The sequence below is a fragment of the Harpia harpyja genome, chromosome Z (assembly GCF_026419915.1).
Source record: "Harpia harpyja isolate bHarHar1 chromosome Z, bHarHar1 primary haplotype, whole genome shotgun sequence".
NCBI lineage: Eukaryota > Metazoa > Chordata > Aves > Accipitriformes > Accipitridae > Harpia > Harpia harpyja.
This window is the reverse complement of record NC_068969.1, coordinates 93,615,000-93,636,625: the sequence shown is the minus strand read 5'-3', so window position 1 is coordinate 93,636,625 and position 21,626 is coordinate 93,615,000. Positions and strand designations below refer to the sequence as shown.

Below are 21,626 nucleotides of genomic sequence, written 5' to 3'. Positions count from 1 at the left end.
CATTTTTGGTAGAATGTGAAGTTGTCTCTATTTTCATTGGCTAACTCTAAGCGCTCTATTTTTTTTAATGACCCCTTCAATGAATTTATTTAACATGGTTTACCAATATTTCCAAACTCAGCATGGAAAAGTCATCAGAACGATAGTAGGTCATGGGCCCTGAATGTAGCCATCAACAAGCATTAATAAACTGTGACAGCTGACCAAAAGCTTTCATTCTTTTTGTTTAAACATCAGATTGCAAGTCAAAATGCAGTGTAATCTTTGTTGAAACTAGCCCAGCTAGCACGGCAAAAGTCAGAATGAGAATAGATGTCAGTAGTCATTGTTAGGAAAAAAGTCCAATCTGGAGTAGTAAATCTTATGGACAGATGCAGCAACTCTTGGACAGATACTGGAAATTGTTTAAAATAATAAGCTCTCTTCACTTTGTACAAACCTGCATAAAATATATCACCTTGAAAAAAGGCATATGGAATTCACTTTCTCCCCAGTACATGTCCTGCAAATTAATAATTAAAATATTCTTTTCTCCTCTTTAAGATCTGTACAGATTTTGCTTTGTAATTGACAAACACTCTTTTACTATTCTTATCTAAAACCAAGTTTCAGAACTTTGAAACTACTGATATACAGACATTGTTTTAAGATCAAAATTCACGTGTTCAGACAGATATAGTAGCAGTAGACTTATCTATTGCAACGTTGACTTTCTGTACTTTTCTGTTAGGTAGAAGAGTTTATCAGACTGCACAACAAAGTCCTTTAAAGCTAAACAGTTATGCAAGCATAACTTAATACTAAAAGAAAAATTCAAAGTCAAAACAGAAAGGTCACTGGGAAATAGGAGCTTTTAGAAAACCCTTTTATTAAGGCAACATTTTTTCTATATGCTTGTATGATTCAGCTTATACCTGAAGGAATAAAGATGTTTTTATCTTCTAACAAAACAACAATTCAGGCTGTAGATCTATGTTACACATTTTCAAAGTCCATGCCAGATCTGGAGTTGTAACAGTCCTTTATGGAAAAGTGCTATAAAATTTAATAAAGTTTAAACTAAAGAGGTTTTAGAAAAATTACTCAAAAAATAGAGTATGTAACAGGGGTTTTTTTTGATCCAGGCGATAGAATTTTACACTGAGGATAAATGTTTTATTAAATTACATATATAAAATAATTGTGAAATAAATCTGTAGGACACTTCCATTAGGATGCAAATGTATTCTGAAATAATAACTCTTTTTTTGAACTTTTATGATTGCTCATAAGTACTTTAATTTTCTAGTTTTTTCTTCCTGTAGTCTTTAAACAATAAATTGCTTCTTCAAACAATAAATTATTTGTACTTACCCCCTTTTCAATGCTCCCTGTTTGGCAAAGAGTACCTTCAGCTGCTGGAATGCTGTTGGTAACACAGCGGTTACTTTTGCTGAGGCACCAGAGCTCTCTACACACTTCCTAGGAAAGACGGCAGAAGCAAGTTGATCAGAATAAAAGCCTGAAATTGCTTCCAGTCCTCATACACACACATATACACAGATTTGTTTTGAACAGAGACTATTAAGAAGTGGGCTGGTGAGATAAATCTATAGATGGTTGTGAAATACTTTGGAGCAATTCCAAAGCCACCATATTTTAACTAAGAATATTCTGCCAAAAAAAATTCTGGAAGCATCAAATTGTAGACTACAAGAATGTGTTTTTCACACATGCCATGCAAGAAACATTTTATAGCTGCTTTTTTCTTGATTAGTGCTAATACTGGGCTTAGTATATTTTAGTGTTGCTGTAAAAGTAGTCTTCAGATGTGCTACTCCATTACTGTCATTATCTGCCTCAAAATTACATGGTAAAAGGATACTAATAATTTTGAAATACGAAATGGCATCAATTATTTTTGTTTCCTTTAGTTAAAACCAAAGTTTGTGAGCTCAGACTACTTGCACTCCTCTTCTGTAACACCTACCAAACCAGTGCATGTGTATTTAGTGCTAATTGAGCTATGTACTAAAATATTTCCTTTAGGCTTTTTAGATTTGTGGCTGATATTTCACAAATTATTTAGACTGCCCTCCTTTCCTATGTTGTCAGTGTTAAACAAACACAGGTTTTCAAATCATCTTTTTTCCTACCATATTTTCTCATTTGGTTTTGCACAGTTACTCATTTAAATTAAATCAGTTTTGTTGACATTGAAGATTCATTGTTAAAACTATCTAAGGGTTGAAATTTGTAATATGGACATGATCCAAAGTTGGCTGAACACTCGAAATCTTCATAGTTGCTTCAGTTGCCCTTCGATTCGGCTCTGTATGCAGAATGGAATCAGAAGTGTTTTGCTTTTACAGTAAAAGACTTACATGATAATCTTTGTTGTATTACTTTGAGATCTGTGCAAGATTTCACAACCTGCTTATAGATACTAAGTATTTTTTAAAATTTGAAAGATACTCAGATCTTTAAAATGATCTTATGATAGTCATTACTATTTCATTTTATTTAACTGCTCCTTGAAATCATATCCTACAAATAATCCTTGTACAGATTATATGGCTGAATCTTGGTACAAAGAGCAAAAAGGAAAAGACAGTGTGAGTAAATTAAAGTTATTAGGCACCCCCCTGACCCCTGAAGTTCACTTTTCTCTGAGGAAATGAATGAGTATCTGGCACCTAGGCTATCTTTTCTATACACATCAACAGGAACAACTGGAAGTTTCACCCTAAGATTCATGTTGCTTGCATTGTACTGCATATACAAATGGATTTATTTATACATTACTCACTAGCAGCTGCAGTAACAGTTCAACAGTACAAGCTTTTCTTGAATAATGCAAAATTCTTTTCCAAGTTTAAAATCAGCTGGTGCCATTCTTGCAGGATTGTTAATACAGTGTATTTAGTTTCATGACTGGTAGAAGCAAGGTATCTTTTTAAATATCCTTTAAAAACATACCATATTAGAATGGTCTGAAATGATGAGGAATGAGTACTGATGACTTTTGGAGTTTCCATCCCATTTTTGACCATTAGGCCTAAGCTATTTTGTCCTATTTGGTGGGTGGCTCTATGAAAACTTAAGCAAATTGATGAGCCTCTTCTTAGGAGAAATAATGCCAGTTGTGAAACCACACTGCAGCCAGTGTAGAACTACCTTACTTTTCAGATTATAATTTCTCATTGAAGAAATGCAAACAGTATAAATATTTACTTACTTAAATCTCTGAATAAAACACTTGCTTTTGCCACTCAGCTGATAAAATTTTCAGATTAAGATACACACAAATAAATATACGGTTCAAAATATCAAATAGAACAGGGAAATAACAGAAGACACATCACAAAGATTCTTGAAAAATCTAACTAGATCACAAATTCCACAGCCATTATGGTGTTAAAATTCAACACTAAATAAAATTCACTTCTAAATCAATTATGATTCCAAAGTTCAATGCAGTATGGATTTCAAAGTGAAAACCTAAAATTGGCTCCTTTCAGACACAGTGTGAGGTGCACCTGTCATAATCCTGCCTTATTTACTTTTACATTTAATTTACTTGATCATTTTTTTGAGCAAAATCAGTGTAATTTACTTGCTCATGTTTCATGTGTGGTTTACGTTGTCAAATCATAATTAAAAGTGCCAGACTGTGGCGATCCTGCTTGTGACCTTGTGTTGATTTTGCATCTGATCAAGTTCAAATCTTTACATTAATAGCTGTGCTGACTTTGTGAAGTTGGTTCAATGTTCTGAAAAGCCAAAAATTCAATTGCATTAAGAAACAAAGATTTCAACCATTCCAATATAGACAGAAGTAAAAAACCAGACCTGGATAACAGTCTGGAATTTGAAAATACCTATATTTCAGGGTGATTTGAATCCAGAATTCTGGTTTGTGCTCCAGAGTTTACATGCAGAATTTCAATTCTGATATGCCTATACAAGTATACCATCTATATATTAAGATGTAAGGGGAAGTAATAATTAAAACATGTGTTTCATTGCCAGGCTAAGGTATCCACAAACGAAAGTATTTTACAATTTCCTTCCAATAGGATTCTTTCTGTATACTCAGGATTCTTCACGGCACTATACTCTTCCAAATTCACTGAACTAACATCACCCAGATGTTTTAATTCCAAACAAATAATCAGCTGAACTCTGTGAATTAATGGATACAGCACTCCAAAACTATTTTAGTCATTCATCTGTTTGCAGGATAATTCTACACGTTAGCTCACCTCCCTACTCCACAAAATGAGAAAAATACTTTCCTTCTTCCTAAATTGCTTTGGGAGATAGAATGAAAAGCACTATATCAAAACTAGATATTATTACTGACATAGTCTGGTAGTCCCTTATTCAGACCTTAATTTCAGCAGGAGTTTGCCTCAGTAGATCCCTAAAGACAAAATGAAAGTAATGTAAAAATACTACGGGCTGTATCATACTATTAATATTTGAGCAAAAACCTCTGCTAAAATCAGAAAGGAGTTCTGTTTGAGACAGACATGCAATATCCCAAAATCAACAGAATATTTCCTTATGGAAAACTATGCAAAATACAGAGGATTTATTAACTAAAATAACACAATGTATCAACTTGTAGAAGTAATTTATATTAAAAGCAAGAAATTATTTTTGTAATTTCTTTTAAATATAGCCAAAATTATTTAAGAAGTTGTTTATTTTCCCCTGCTGTTTTGCATTTAGAAGAAAGAATAGAATCTGAAGTACACTCTCCATCACCCTGTACATGAAATGAATAACATTAAGTCATTTGAAAGCAAATAAGATATCTAAAAAAAAAGTGGAAAATCCATCTATGCTGTTATTTCATTAAATGAAAATGGAATTATACCAGGTACTACTATGGCTACGTCTTCTTTATTTTCAGCTTATTTTGGAAAGTTAACAGAGAAATTCTGACTAAGGTGCATAATGCTTTCTCTTCTCCAGCTCAACCCTATACCTGGTACTACCTTAGTTTCATAGTTACTGATTTGAGCTATTTCCTTGCTACCACCATCCTATCTGTAACATCTCTAAGCAACTGTTTTTAATAAGCCAGCCTTAAAAACATATGAGGAACTGCCCTGGAAAGGCCAGGCCCAAAATCACTAGTAGAAAGTATGCTGCTTTTTTTCACGCTAACACGCACACACGCGTGCACGCACACCCACCCACCCCCACCCACCAACATAAGGTGACCCTGTAGGGTAGCCTTTTCTTCATTAGCGGACACGGGATGAAGCTAACATATTTTTTGCCAACCTTAAATTTGTGTGAATAATTTACTGAAACTGAGAGAAAGAAGCATAATCTGAAAATTAATCAATGACCTCAAAGTTGGTCTCCAAATGTGTGGATTTACTAACTACTAATTTGTAAAGCAAACAAGGGAAAGTGTTGTAAAATCCAGGAAACATAAACTGAAGCTGAGGCCTTTCACAAGATCAAGACAAGATAGATGACAACCTGTAACGGTGTATCTTAGGGCTCCATGACTTCAGTTTGGAATTCGGATGCTTGTATTTGCAGTAAATTAAACAAAGCTGAACCCATCTAGAGAAAAAAAACAGCAAATCAAATTATCTTCCTTTTGCCTAAGTGTTATCAATGATGGAGCCTTCTTCTGTTGTGTCATGCAGAGTTACATATACGCATTTCAAATTATGTAACATCTAAGCATCCTATATCGTAATCATCATAAATGGTAACAATACAGCACAATGAAAACTCAGTAATAAGAGCAAAGATCAAATTACTGTGCTGTTCTTAATGTTTTCAACACTAATGAGTCTCCAACAAAAGTTAGCAGTTTGGCCCATAATAAAAAAAATAAGATGGGAAATACATTCACAATGCGTATTAAACTATGATAATTTGGGAGTTTCATTCTTTTGTTCATAGAATTTTAAAATATTAATTAGAATTTTATGTTACTTCAGCATGTTTAATCTGTAATATGCTGCACCTCTTGATGAGCATTTGCTAAAATAGAGCATAAAAATAATTAGCTTGAATTGTAACTTACAAGTCAGACCTGAAAAGTATCAACCTAGGTATTTTCAGCCCCACTGCTGAAATACTGCTGGGAACACAATTAAAAACTAGGAGACTGTAATTATGGGTGAACTTCAGAAGGTTCAAAGTTTAGTTCAGATAAGCACCCAAAAGTTACCATTTTAGTGCTCCACTACCAAATGCTCATTAAGTGGTGCAGCATGTTATGAATCACAACATGCTGAAAGAATGTGAAACAGAATCCGAAGCTTAAGTCGTACATTCGTATTATGTTACCAGCATTCTTTCCTAAATATTGGGTGCTTATGTGAACCTTATGGAAACTACAGAAGCCCCACAAGATCAATCACCTCCAAGTAGCATCTTCCTGCAACCTATCTCATCTTTATTCAAACCACATTCCAGTATCTGGAATCTCATTATTGCTTCTACTACCATCTAATGCACTCCTCCTGCTTTGATCACTAGCTTCCCCTTGCACTTTTTAAACAGCTTTCATAAGATCCAGGCACATTGGTGTTATGACTAGGGAGAGGGAGGGAGAGGGAGAGAGGGGAGAAAGAGAGAGCAAGAGACAAAAGGAGGGAGAGAGAGAAAGGGGGGGGCGAGAGAAGGGGGGGGCGAGAGAAAGGGGGGGGCGAGAGAAAGGGGGGGGCGAGAGAAAGGGGGGGGGGGAGAGAAAGGGGGGGGCGAGGAAGAGGGGGGGCGAGGAAGAGGGGGGGCGAGGAAGAGGGGGGGCGAGGAAGGGGGGGAGGAGGAAGGGGGGGAGGAGGAAGGGGGGGAGGAAGGGGGGGAGGAAGGGGGGGAGGAAGGGGGGGAGGAAGGGGGAAGAGGAAGGGGGGGGAGGAAGGGGGAAGAGGAAGGGGGGGAGAGGAAGGGGGGGAGAGGAGGGAGAGAAAGGGGGGGGAGAGAAAGGGGGGGGGAGAGAAAGGGGGGGGAGAGAAAGGGGGGGGAGAGAAAGGGGGGGGAGAGAAAGGGGGGGGAGAGAAAGGGGGGGAGAGGAAGGGGGGGAGAGGAAGGGGGGGGAGAGGAAGGGGGGGGAGAGGAAGGGGGGGGAGAGGAAGGGGGGGGAGAGGAAGGGGGGGGAGAGGAAGGGGGGGGAGAGGAAGGGGGGGGAGAGGAAGGGGGGGGAGAGGAAGGGGGGGGGAGAGGAAGGGGGGGGAGAGGAAGGGGGGGGAGAGGAAGGGGGGGGAGAGGAAGGGGGGGGAGAGGAAGGGGGGGGAGAGGAAGGGGGGGGAGAGGAAGGGGGGGGAGAGGAAGGGGGGGGAGAGGAAGGGGGGGGAGGAAGGGGGGGAGAGGAAGGGGGGGAGAGGAAGGGGGGGAGAGGAAGGGGGGGAGAGGAAGGGGGGGAGAGGAAGGGGGGGAGAGGAAGGGGGGGGAGAGAGGAAGGGGGGGGAGAGAGGAAGGGGGGGGAGAGAGGAAGGGGGGGGAGAGAGGAAGGGGGGGGGAGAGAGGAAGGGGGGGGAGAGAGGAAGGGGGGGGAGAGAGGAAGGGGGGGGAGAGAGGAAGGGGGGGGAGAGAGGAAGGGGGGGGAGAGAGGAAGGGGGGGGAGAGAGGAAGGGGGGGGAGAGAGGAAGGGGGGGGAGAGAGGAAGGGGGGGGAGAGAGGAAGGGGGGGGAGAGAGGAAGGGGGGGGAGAGAGGAAGGGGGGGGAGAGAGGAAGGGGGGGGAGAGAGGAAGGGGGGGGAGAGAGGAAGGGGGGGAGAGAGGAAGGGGGGGAGAGAGGAAGGGGGGGAGAGAGGAAGGGGGGGAGAGAGAAAGGGGGGGGAGAGAGAAAGGGGGGGAGAGAGAAAGGGGGGGGAGAGAAAGGGGGGGGAGAGAAAGGGGGGGAGAGAGAAAGGGGGGGGAGAGAGAAAGGGGGGGGAGAGAGAAAGGGGGGGGAGAGAGAAAGGGGGGGGGGAGAGAAAGGGGGGGGAGAGAGAAAGGGGGGGGGAGAGAGAAAGGGGGGGGAGAGAAAGGGGGGGGGAGAGAAAGGGGGGGGAGAGAAAGGGGGGGGAGAGAAAGGGGGGGGAGAGAAAGGGGGGGGAGAGAAAGGGGGGGGAGAGAAAGGGGGGGGAGAGAAAGAGGGGGGAGAGAAAGAGGGGGGAGAGAAAGAGGGGGGAGAGAAAGAGGGGGGAGAGAAAGAGGGGGGAGAGAAAGGGGGGGAGAGAAAGGGGGGGAGAGAAAGGGGGGAGAGAAAGGGGGGGAGAGAAAGGGGGGGGAGAGAAAGGGGGGGAGAGAAAGGGGGGGAGAGAGAAAGGGGGGGAGAGAGAAAGGGGGGGAGAGAGAAAGGGGGGGAGAGAGAAAGGGGGGGAGAGAGAAGGGGGGGAGAGAGAAAGGGGGGGAGAGAGAAAGGGGGGGAGAGAGAAAGGGGGGGAGAGAGAAAGGGGGGGAGAGAGAAAGGGGGGGAGAGAGAAAGGGGGGGAGAGAGAAAGGGGGGGAGAGAGAAAGGGGGGGAGAGAGAAAGGGGGGGAGAGAGAGAAGGGGGGGAGAGAGAGAAGGGGGGGAGAGAGAGAAGGGGGGGAGAGAGAGGAGGGGGGGAGAGAGAGGAGGGGGGGAGAGAGAGGAGGGGGGGAGAGAGAGGAGGGGGGGAGAGAGAGGAGGGGGGGAGAGAGAGGAGGGGGGGAGAGAGAGGAAGGGGGGGAGAGAGAGGAAGGGGGGGAGAGAGAGGAAGGGGGGGAGAGAGAGGAAGGAGGGGGAGAGAGAGGAAGGGGGGGAGAGAGGGAAGGGGGGTGAGAGAGAAAGGGGGGGGGAGAGAGAAAGGGGGGGAGAGAGAGAAAGGGGGACAGGGTTTGGAGAGAAGGTATCCTACGAAAGAAGAAAGGGGACTACAGGAACTTGTTAGAAAAAGATACAAAAAGAATGTAAAACTACTTTAGGCTTCAAAAAGAGGAAAACTTCTGGGATTTCCCTTGGCTACACACATCCTAATCTTAAAAAAAAGAGGGAACAAAATTCACTTTAAGAATAAAGCTGAAAGTGTTTCAAATGTTCTCAATTACAGCACAATACTGTAAGTCCTTACAGAAGAAAAGCTCGAAACTTTAATCATTCTAAATGCAAAAGGCCTGCACAATAGTAATGAGAGATTTTGCACTTGACTGGCAAGATCTCATGAAATAAAAAAGAATGGAAAGATTGATAAAAATGACAAATGGGTATAACACCAGCATCTTCAATTCCTCCCTTCACCTGCACATACTTTTAACACCAATTTGTGAGCACCGTAACACAAATCTATCTGATTGAACTACTTATGGTCTGCTAACAAACACCAAGTATAAAGTGACTTAGCCATGGTATGATGTATGAAGCTGGGGGAAAAAAAGTCACTTTTCAGAGAGTTACTAAGTACTATGTACAGATTCAACTGAATGCACAATCCTTGTCATAGTATCAACAGGTGAGGGAACAAAAGGGAACTGGTAGTGCTGGTGCACAGATAGACCAGTAGCTTCTCTGCCTTTCCTTCTGAAAAAACAGCTTCCAGAGTCTGCTTCCACCTTCCTATAAAAACCCTACATCAAGCTTAATACCTCTCTATTTGACTGGAGTAAATCACATCAGTGTTTCATGAAAAAAGTGACAGTTTAATTCAGTAACATCGAAGTTTCTATCACCTGATTACAAGGGTCAATTGTAATTCAGGCTATTTCGCCCTAGAAGAAACATTGTAGAATCATTGTGTATAGCAATTTGTTTACTCTCCTGGTTTTGAAAGTTAGCTGACCAATGCTGTTTTGTTTTGGTCATTACTCACTAATTCAGTTAAACTATTCTGTCTGACAAATGCATGTCCTGTACTTCTGTAGTGACACCTTCCCAGCAACTTCCCATTAACGGTAATTAACTTTATGGCCACTCCCCACAAGTCATTAAAAACTTCCTAGAGACAACTAATGCAAGGGACTTATTGAAGGCAGCAGGGGGACTCCTTATTCTGAGAATGTATCTTCATTCTGCCTGTTTGCAAGCGGTAAGTTCATAGCTTGAACTCTGCCTTCCAAAACGCACTAACAAAATACGAATAAAAACCGGTATTTGAGTTTAAAGCTATTCTTGTTGCCAAACTAACTGGAGAACTTAATTGCAAACATAAGACCATGACAAAGAAGAGAGCTACCTGTCATCAGCTAAAATACATTACCTGATGTGTTAAACTCTAGTGTGAAATACAGAGAGTGGTCCTGCTGATTTCAGTGAAGCCATGTATGCAAAGGAAAGGAGAGTTTGTCCCCTTTATTTACTGACACCAATGATGGTGTAAAAGCATAAAATGCAAAAAAAAACCCCAAATAATTCTAAGGCACTATCTCTGAAACACATGCTAGCAGCCAACAGCTTCAAAGATCATAAAATGCACCACAGCAGTATCAACTGTATGCATGAAGTATTAACTGCTATTAAAATGTCTGAGGTTTTAACCTCTGTCCTAAAAATGTGGGGACCAGCTCTAAAGCAAAGCTTTATTTTGAACCACAAAATCTGTAAGTTACAGTCAAGCATATACCAGGTATTATTTAAACTCATAAAACAGAGAAATTCAAAGTCAAGACTGGAATTCTTTCCTGAGCTGACCCAGAGACAGACAACAGCCAACTGTTATTAGGCAGATGCTCAAAGGTTAAGGAGGCAAGGAGTCAATGAAAAAAGTTCTCCTTACACTCACCTAAACAAAAGGATTGAAAAAGGTTCTTAACTATCAGGGGAACTGGCATACAAACAGAGCAAAGAACTGAGACACACTTGACAATCAGCAGAAGAGAATTCACACTGCATCACCCTAGAAGATGTAGCATACCCAGTAGCTACATAAATGAACAGGAACTAGCACTGTTTCTAACAACCTTAAAATCTCCCACTGCAGTGAATCCAGCAAGATACCTGAAAGCATGTACTGCCTTTAGGAAAAAGCTATGCATCAGTATTATATGGTAAAATTTCCACCATTACAATTTGGCTCACTATAAGTCATAAATCTAATATTTTCCTGAATCTTAAAGTGTAACTTAAAAATGAAATATTTTAAGTAGCTTGAGGCATTGCCTCTCAATTCTTTATTCACAGTATCTATTTCTTCACTTAAATTCTCTAAAATTGCCCCCATATCAGAAATGGTGGAAAGTATAGTACAAAGAATAATGCACATGTAACATTAGAAGTATCACTGTCTACTTGCTAACATGTAGTTTTATTTACTCAGCTCAAAGGGCTAAAGCCTCTCTTTGAATTCTTGTCCAACTTAACGTGCTGAACAATACAGGGAAATCTGACCAATAGCCACAATACTTTTGCTGGAACAGTTCTGTCCATAAGTGACTAAACAGTTTAAATAGGTCTAGTACTTACAATAGTTTCAAAACAACTACCAAAGAGCTCCTTTTAAGGTCAAATTGGCTCCTTGTCAGTAAACACACATACAGAAAGGCAGAAACTTGCAGCCCCTTTAGTGCTTTAGGTCTGATGCCTTAATTGTTCAAACACCTCTCCAGGTATTTAACTTCAAGTTCCTAAGTGAGAAGAGAAAGGCTTCAGGTACTTAAATGTGCAAAATTCTCTGCAGGATTAGGACATGATCTATGATCAAAAGCAACAAACAGTTTAAAATAAATATACAGAGGGAATGGATGAGGAACTATGGGAGAAAAGGCAATGAACACAGATTAATATTAAAGATAGATGGTTGAAAGAGGTAATTTTTCTAAAGGTAAGACACTGTGACAGAATTCCAAAGCTGAAAGAACATGAAAATTTTCCAAGTCACTTCAAAAACACCAACTATCTTGACAGCAACATCAGAGCCCAAAGGAAGCTTGTAATTTTTTGGCCTTTGATTTGAGAGTTCAACTGTTTCTCTTGTCATGTCGCGCCATCACAAATCAGTGAAGAACATGAGCAGAGAAAAAGTCAAGCAGTTTTCTCTGAGATTTCCCTTTGGTTTAGAATTCATTTCCTTCTGGGTCACTAAACCCCATGTTGGAAAACCTGCTCTACCCCTTTTTTACCAGAAACTTCATATAAAAAGGTCTAAAAGAAGTGCTAGAAAGAAGTTAGTACACAAACTAGGTCCACTGTTAATCAGGGATTTTTACTATGTTTTACCATCCATAGTTACACATGTGTCTGTTAGAGTAAGATCAATGAACTACTAATGAACTTCATGTGAACAGTACATCAAATAGGAATATCCAAAGCACTGACTGTTTACTTTTGATAATGGAAGAGTTGAGCAGAGTATTCAACATAGCTTTTCCTGGTATTTAGATCTAGTTCCTCTACTCAGTTCTAAAAACCCTTTCATATATGAATAGGTCTTTCTTGTGTGGATATTTTCCATCTGCACTACCTGCTTCCAAAGACTTTTTTTTTCCCCTTCAAAACTATGACTTGAAATCTGTACAATCATAATCATGATTGCATTTTCAGAGCATCAAGGCCATGGCAGATAGTATTTTTAAATGTAGATGCTATTTTAAATGCATATAATTTCTCAGAGTGGATATTACCAGACTTTTACAATAACCTGTTATATTAATAAATGCAGTCTGAATCTTTCATAATAGGTTATTAAAAATAGGGGATTTTTTCTGAGCCACTTACAAGTTACGCTCACATTGATGGCACACTGACGGAACACAATACACTGTACCATTTCAGAGGACTGGTAATGTCACATGAAGACATAACTTCCTTTAACTATTACCTCAATTAAGCATCAACCTCTTTTGTAACTGTAACGGAATCCCAACAAAAACTTCAAAAAAAAAGCAGAAGGCAGAAAGCCAAGATTACCTACACATCTTCATTACATCCAATTGTTTGTGGTTTAGAAACTGGCTTAAGAAAGAAGGTGTACTGTGCAGCGTGATCATCATAACAATGATTACATAGTTTAACAGTGTTTGAAAAAAAATAACATACATGTGGAAAAGCCAGGTTTTGCACATTATTAACTTTCCAGTTTAAATTAAAATGCAGTATATCTCCAGAGGCTGTGCTATAAATCATGGATTAAATACCTGCAGATTTCCTTAGTCTGAAAATAAAAGAGTGCGTGTGGTGAGAATTTGTAAGGAAAAAAAAAAAAGGTATGACTTAGATGTAGTGACAGGAAACAGGGCCCTTAAAGAACAGTGGTGGGAAGTGAGAACTTAAAGAGGAACAATAAAGGCCAAAAGAGGTTTGATGAGGGATCAGGAGTAGAAGACTAAGTGAGCTAGTCAGCCAGCTACATACAGCTTTTAAATCCTTTGCACAATGCAATCTGCCAAAGAGGCATCCCACGAATAATATTGTATTTATCACCCCCAGGGATATTAAAAATGGACTTTCTTTGTAGCTAGCCTTTAAAGAAGTAAATGGAGTACAAATCCAATGATTACACTGTTTTATTTGGATAATCTAAAAATTAAAATATTATTAAAACTATTTACTTTTAAACCACTAGGTATGTTTTTCAGGTTTATTTAATTTAGTCTCAGCTGATTATTTGATAACAAGCACAGCAGAATGCATCCTTTTACTACATACTTTGGGCTGCAAGATTTTAAGCAAATATTTATAAATTTATTGCATAATGGCCTAAATGTGCAGGTTTTTATTGCTACTGTAAATTTATTTACCTTAATTATTGCACACTGGTACTTGCAGCGAAAGCTTTGCTACTGCTTAGCTATTCAGCATTCTATTCAGCTACCTAGCTTCATGTTCCTCTGTTCCCATAACCATGTATCATCTTTCTAAAAAGAGATCCGAACAATGTGAAAAACAATAAACTCAATGTCAGAAAAAAAAAAAAAGAAAACCACACCTGACAAATCAATACAAGTACAAAATTAATTTCAAAATATAGCTTTAAATTGAAAAGTTAAAGCCAACACAATAGATTTCATGTTTCAAGATTAATACAACATGAACCTGATCTCATTTAACTGAAATCAGGGAAAATTCTGTAGTACACTTTACAAGGAGCAGGATCAAGTGTTCTGGGCTCCTTTTTTCCCTAAAATTAAAGTATGTTTTCCCCAGCTCATTGCTACCCACACATTTTGGTGTACAGTACAAATGACTCAGGCAAAAGATGCAGCATAAGGACTAAAATGTACCCTTTGCTTATGTATGATGGCACCAGACATGCTATGGGAAATCTGTAACCCACTACTGCATCTAACTAAAGATTTATGTTATAAAGGAATATATACAAATGACTAAGCAGAACACTCAGCATAAGGATTAAGACTTCTTACCCCATATTTACATTGGCGGGATGTTGCTCCATACTGGAAGCGACACTGTTCATCAGCATCATACACCTGACCTGGGGCCACAGCTGGATAAAGAAAGTCACGCTTGGGAGGCTCATTATCAAGGCAAGTACCACGGCCCGAACTGTTCAACATAAAGGACCAAATCAATTAGGAATTCTACTGGCTGTAAATCACAGTAATGATATCATGTATCTAGTTCTTAATTTTAACAGCACTGGGTGTGAAACAAATATGATTGCAATAAACAAACAGTAAGATGGTACACCCATAGTAAAAAGAAAAAATAATTAGAGGGAATTAAGAGACTAAAATAATTTTTCATCATTATTATTAACAAAAGTGCTTATTTTAGATTGTGAAATAGATTTCATATACTATCCTTTTTTAAAGTGCGATAATTTCTGAGCCACACAAGACTGATTTTCATTTTTGTTTTAAGATTCCTATTTGTTTTCACTGAAGAATAGCTACATTTGGTCATAGAATGAAAAATAAACAAATTAAGCAAATAAAAGAAATTCAGCTTACAATTCTTAATGACCCTTCTGATCCTTCAAACAGCTAAGTACAATCTTATAGATATGAGCAGCACAATTGGTTTATGTAAAACACATTTAAATTTCAATATGGCTAAACGTTTATAGGATTAGGACCTTAACATGCATGCTTTTCTTCCATTTGAGTGAACAAAATAGTTACAATGCTAAAAGTTCTGCAGGATCTTCAAATTTACCTATACTAGGGTGAGTGAAAAAATTTGTATGGATCTAAGATCTTTTCTATTGCATTAATAATATTTAGTCTTAAAATTTTCATGTTAGAAATAAGATCATCATCTTTGAAAACTTTAATATTTTCTTCTTTTATATTCAGTGTTTTCTTTGGTGGTTGGTGGGTTTTTTTCCAAAATATGCCCATATTCAACCACAGTATTTTAGTATAGTGGAATAAATAACAAAGAATGCCAAAAGCAGACAGAGTTCTGTTTAGAAAACTTTGTACTTTGCTAAATATAATTATTCAGTTTTATTTAGTCTGTGCATAAGAGGACAGATGCTTTTTTACTTTCATTTCACATGTGAATAAGTGAGGATTTTTAAAGAATTCTTATGCCAACACTTTAAATTTTTTTCCAACATTCCTACAAATTTTGCCAGCACTTATGGGTTTTTTTCCAAATCCTTTCCATGCACCTTGCCAAAGGAACATAATTTCCCAAGTGAATGTTCTACACTGTTTTTTGGAGATCTCCAAATTTCTAAACTTTTCATCTGCAGACAAAAAAAGAGCAAAAAGCCTCCTTTAACTACACATTTTATGTTCTCATTTTAACCCTATTTTATTCAATCCTTTGAAATACTGTAATAAAGCCTTTGGAAAACAAGGAAACAAACAACTGCCAAGCATTTCAGAAGCAGGCAAACAGCAACTAAGGCAATAACTAAGTAAATACAGAAAAAAAAAATTATATTCAGTTACTAATCCCAATGAATTTAGTGTGATTCACCTGCACACACACCTACCACCCCACGCACCCCAGCTGAAATCTACCTTTAAAATATCAACTGTGTGGCTCTGGCATAAAAAATACTGTACTTGCCCCCTTATTCCAGGTTTAATTATTGCAAGCATATATATTTTCTAATAGCAGCAGCTGGGAAACTATCATACTTTCTTTTGAAATATTTCAGTGTTGTATTTTGCATGTATGAGGAGTACGTGTTAATAATACCAATATGAAAATAACTCAAATACAATCCGATTTTTCTGCATTGTCTGGATCAAACTTCAGATAGGAACGTTGCTTAAACAACCAGTGGGAAGTTCAGCATTTGACATCAGCTTGAGCTAGTATTCATTGATGGGAACATTTTCATAGATTTCAATAGTGCAGAGTTTGGTCTGTAAACTGTGATCCTGTAAACTGACAGCCAAGGGCACAGAATTTAAAAACCCTCATTACCTTTGATGACTCTCTCCATAGGCATTTGTAGCCCTGCACGGATTAAATTACAGAATCAGATCTAAATATTTAAATTCATCAAACTTGTAAATTACAGTCTATACCTACTCTACATGACATATAATTGCAGAAATGTAAATCAAAAACCTCGTAGTAAATACAAAAATATGCCTCCTCTGCTCTAATGACAGGATTTTCACCATAGTGAAATATTGTTCGTCCTCATTTTGGCTGGGGTAGTTAATTTTCTTCCTAGTAGCTGTTATAATGTTGTGTTTCGGATTTAGTATGAGAAGAATGTTGTTAACACACTGATGTTTTCAGTTGTTGCTGGTTAGCGTTTACACTAAGTCAAGGATTTTTCAGCATCTCATGCCCAGCCAACGAGAAGGATGGAAGGGCACAAGAAGCTGCAAGGGGACACAGCCAGGGGCCAAAGGAATATTCTGCACCATGTGACGTCATGTCCAGTATATTAACTGGGGGCAGTTGGCCTGGGGGCGATCACTGCTTGGGAACTAACTGGGCATCGGTCGGCAAGTGGTGAGCAACTGCATTGTGCATCACTTGTTTTGTATATTCCAATCCTTTTATTAGTATTATTGTCATTTTATTATTGTTATTATTATCATTATTATTGTCTTCCTTTCTGCCCTATTAAACTGTTCTTATCTCAACCCACAAGTCTTACCTTTTTCTTTCCGATTCTCTCCCTGATCCCACTGGGTGGGGGGAAGTGAGTGAGCAGCTGTGTGGTGCTTAGTTGCCGGCTGGGGTTAAACCATGACATGTTGTAGCAGTAAAAAAGCAAGAAAATGACTACTTAGCAGTCATCCACTTACTAGCTACACTACATCACCACCTCGCAGACTGAAAATTTGTTCCTCTCTTTTGTTCTGCTGCAGTTCTATTATTTCTTTCAAGTAGTTGAAGACAACTGACGCATTTTACACACTTAGTGTGAGAACCTGATACTGTATTGTGTGAATTGAAGTATTTTGGAAAAGAAATAGCATGTGTTATAAAACACATTAATAAAACCAGGGACTTTCCATTGGTAATGAAAGGTTTCACCAAAGCTGCGCAAAGGATGAAGACAGGCCAACAACCATATAACCTTTCCAGACAACTTCTACTGGACTCAGGAATTCTGTAATACTCTTGAGTCTACGTCTTTGTTCTTCTCCCTTTCTCTTTGCTCCAGCAAAGCAAAACCCAGATACTTGAGAAAAAAAATCTGCTAAATCTAGGGGAATGAACCAAAAGGGTGAACGGTATCAGAGCATTTTACAATCACAGAAGTAATAGTTATTATCAATCAGGCCTACAAAAGTGAAAAAGCCCTTTGTGTAGATGTACATAAGATAATAGGAAGGAAAAGAATGCCCAAATACCTTCATCTCTGCAATGTGAGAAAATTTCTACTCACAACCGCTTTTGTGCTTTGTGATCTTACCTTATATAGGAAGCACGTACAAAGTCAAAAAACGTGCAGGATATCCCTGCAGAGCATTTACATTTTTTAATAGGGAGTGGATAAATCTTTAGTGTCTGCAATAGAAATACGATGATCTCAAAATCATCCTTACATTCTATTTACTCCACAAGATACTACTAGTATTCAAAGACCTCCTCATTTTCCTAATTTTAGGTTAATTTCATGAGGTTTTATGGGACATAGTGGGACTGGTTTCAATTATAAAATAGCTAAGTTTGATGTCATTTCATCCCAGTATTCCCGTGTAGTGTCTCAAGAGATCTTTGTAAAACACTCTACAATATAATTTAAACATTTAATATCACAGGATAGCAAATTAATCTTCTGCTTGGAAGGGTATCAAGGATACTAGAGCATTCTCTCAAACCTTAAGATCTCAGACATGCTATCACCGCTAACTGCTTGATCAAAATAACAGCAACCAGGGATTCAATGTTAGAATCTTTACAGACTGAACAACCAAAACTGAGGATCATCACCTCTGTACAGACATCACTGTTGTATCCAAGGCCAATAAAGAGAAAAAGCAAAAACCACACATGTAGACCTTTCAGGGTTTATGCTCCTATTAGAGTATATATTCCCAAATATCTCAGCAACATACACAGTACAACACAACTCTTTCAATGGTTGAAGAAAATATCCCAGAACACTGGCACTGAAAACAGGGTTTGAATGTTACAGAATTGGCTCATTCACCGTAATGATGTGGACTATAATGCAAGCTATGATTAACAATCATAAATTAAATGTATTATAAATATTTGTAATGATATGTTATAGCTAAACAATCATATACATAAATATATTGATAGTATACATAATATTTTATTTAATTTTGTTACCAAATTAGCCATAAAAATATGGAAAAATATACTAAAATTAATTAAACACAGTGCATTTTATACACATATATATATATACACACACACACATATAAAACCACAAATTATCTACATGCCTATATATAACATTTGGCTCCTAAAAGAATCCTTACTTCATATTTATTACATACTTTTCCTGAGTAAAGACTGATTTTTAGAGAGCACAAGATATATTTCTGTACAGGTTACAAAAGCTGCTTAACTTGACATTAATGAATAAGCTCTGCAGATTGCTCAATAGTCTACAGATAATAACATAAATATTTGCAGAATCAGGGCATAAGTAATGGAACTGTGATTTGGAGTGATATGTTTAAAATTAAAATGAACCAGAATAGTATTACTAAATGAAAACATTCTTGAATGTTAGGGAAATGCAGATATTGATGTGGATTTACCACTCACTCTCATGATAATTTCTACTTCTTTCCAATCTTGTATGAAAGGCTAGATCTATGTCTAGACTATGCCAAAGACTCTCTAATTTTGCACAAACTTTTCATAATACTAATTTTTTCTTTTGTTTGGTAGTAGATAATTTGCTATGTCTTTAATGTATACTTTCCTCCACAACATGGTCTGCGTTCCAAAGTGTTCTTTTATTCATCTGAATAATTATCCAGCAGCCATATTAGGGAAAATCTATTGGTCCATCTATCAAACTCATCCACCTGCCTAAATCTATTGGTATCTGGCCTTCAGAGTTTGGGAGATACTAAGCTATAAAATATTGGGCCAATTTGTTGTTCTATATTTATTTCCTCAAACATGCTACAAATAAGTTAATGGGAATCTGCTGCTGATTCTGCTTTTAAAATTTCTTTAAATTTAAATAAGCCAAGAGGTAGACAAAGAGTAATACTTGCAGAGTCAATGCTCAAAAACATATTGCTGGCCATGATTACAGAAACTGTTGGGTTTTTTTAACTGGGTAGCCCTTTAAGCAAAACGTAAGACTTTCAAAACTTCAGAAATCTACAGTAATTGGGGATATATGCTTTTTATTCAATTATCTGTTAGCTAAAAAAAAAATCCTAGTACACTTTACAGAAAAAAGAAGCAAATTATAATCCAATGTGTAGGTCAACAGACGATACTGAATGTAAATTTTCTCCACTGATTCGTAGAGAGAGATATGAAATTTTTGTATGATTGATGTGACCTTATCATTCAAAACTAGCCTTGGCTTGTACTTTTTTAAAAAGTTCATTTAGATTTCTGGAGTACCAGGGGACTGGCCAATCTGCCATAGATAGTATAGGAGGCATATATAGACATATCCTGTATTTATCTTGCATATCCACTTGTATGTCCAAGGTTCTTGGGTAGATGATGTCTGGGGCCAAACATTGGATGATTTTTTATACTGTCTACGTGGGTTTGCTTGGACCAAGGTAGTTTTGGCTCCTTTCCAGAGTTAGAAAGGTGTAGTCTCAGATCTAAATCCTGCTGTGTGGCAATCCTAGACTCTCCAAGAATTTCCTGTGAGAGATATTACTTATTCAAATAGTTTAAACACTCTTGGTTCTTCTCCTTTCATCTTCCAAAGACAACTCTGCCTTTGAAAGACAGAGTTGACCATGTGGCTCTTCTAACACCTTCTCCTATCTGATACTGACAAGATTAATCAACTATGATTCCAGAAATCACCCAGATTTTTTTATTACAAAACATAAAAGTAACTGAATAAAGAATTCTAAGCAGAAATTTTTTTTCTTTATATCTAGGTATCTGCATGGCTCTATAGGCACACTGTATAAATACATGTGGGATATAATGAAACTTGCATGTTATATATGTATTTTATATATATATACACACACACATATGCTGCATAGTATGAAATTTATACTAATTGCTTTTCAGTCAATAATATTTTTAGGCTTGGTTCATTTCCCCTATAAACAGATATTAAGGGTTTCTATTCCTCCCACAGCAATCTCTGTTCTCCAACACTGCCCTCCAACCCTTCAATTCTCAATGAGTATTTCTGCATTTAGTTCCATAAAAGGTTAGTGAAATTTAAAGCCACTGTAAAGCACTTATGAACAATCCAGCTGATAAACTGAATTCAGTCAATCTTTCACTCTAACATAAAGCTTGACAGACAGTAGCTATTATGCGCTAGAAAGAATGTTTTTCCCAGAAAAATATTATTTTCTTTCGCCATTTCAGAGCCTGTGCTGGCTGGCAATCCTTCTTGAGTTTTGATAGATCTATTAGCAACACATAAGTTTGCTGTGTCTTACTGTCGTCCTTTAAGCCGTATTTATCCTCCATCCAGCTATCCAGCCATCCCACAAAATAAATTGCTTTCCCAACTAGTGCCTGACTGAACTGATACCTTTTAAGTGATACTTAGTGGCTATTCCTCAGTAGCTTCAGTCTGGAAAATTTGTTTCTGGGTGTAGTTTCAAGAAAGTCTTGAGGAAGAGAAGGATGAAGGTGAGGCTCTACTTCGAGTGTCACCAGGATGACTTCTGTTTCAAAATGCTTCTGCCTGATGATAAAGGACAGTGTGGTATCTACACTACAAAATGGCACACACTGCAAAACTGCTCTAGCAAGTGGTAACCCAAGCTGGTAAACTAGTAAATCCACATTAACCTACCTTACCATATAATACTGTGAACACATAATGAGCTTAGAGCAAAATTCATTCCAGCTGCATTATCCTGATGCCATGACAGACCTGCCCAAACTTGTACCCAGATCCAAGCTAATTAACCTAAAAGGTGTCATGGTACGTCATACAGACTCATGGCCTCAGGTTTCTGCTTGGGTATCTGCATTTCATTCCATCATGTTCTATCTTTCTTGTTAGACATAGCTAAATGAATCCTAAACTAGCCATACTCATTTAGCACAGAAAAGAACACTTGTCTTCCTTGCTTGTAGTCTACTGGGTCCTGTCCCAGCTGTTTTCCCATTCTTGAGGAAAAATGGAAAGAAAGGGGGCAGAGCCTAATCTGTCTGGAGACACAGATGCAACATCTTGAGGTTTTG

At 38.4% G+C, this 21,626-nt stretch overlaps 1 protein-coding gene across 8 annotated transcripts in view; it reads right to left on the bottom strand.

Annotated features, from left to right (window-relative positions):
• The window catches only part of ADAMTS6 (ADAM metallopeptidase with thrombospondin type 1 motif 6), a 160,668-nt gene that overhangs the window by 61,135 nt on the left and 77,907 nt on the right, over positions 1 to 21,626 (bottom strand). For 6 of the 8 annotated variants that reach the window (XM_052777737.1, XM_052777736.1, XM_052777735.1 and 3 more), the window contains 2 exons: positions 14,255 to 14,396; positions 1,354 to 1,461 (listed from right to left, as the gene is read on the bottom strand). In XM_052777737.1, coding sequence (XP_052633697.1) covers positions 1,354 to 1,461; positions 14,255 to 14,396 — 250 coding nt within the window. The remainder of the gene's footprint in view (positions 1 to 1,353; positions 1,462 to 14,254; positions 14,397 to 21,626) is intronic. The other 2 variants (XM_052777738.1, XM_052777739.1) reach the window with 2 other exon arrangements.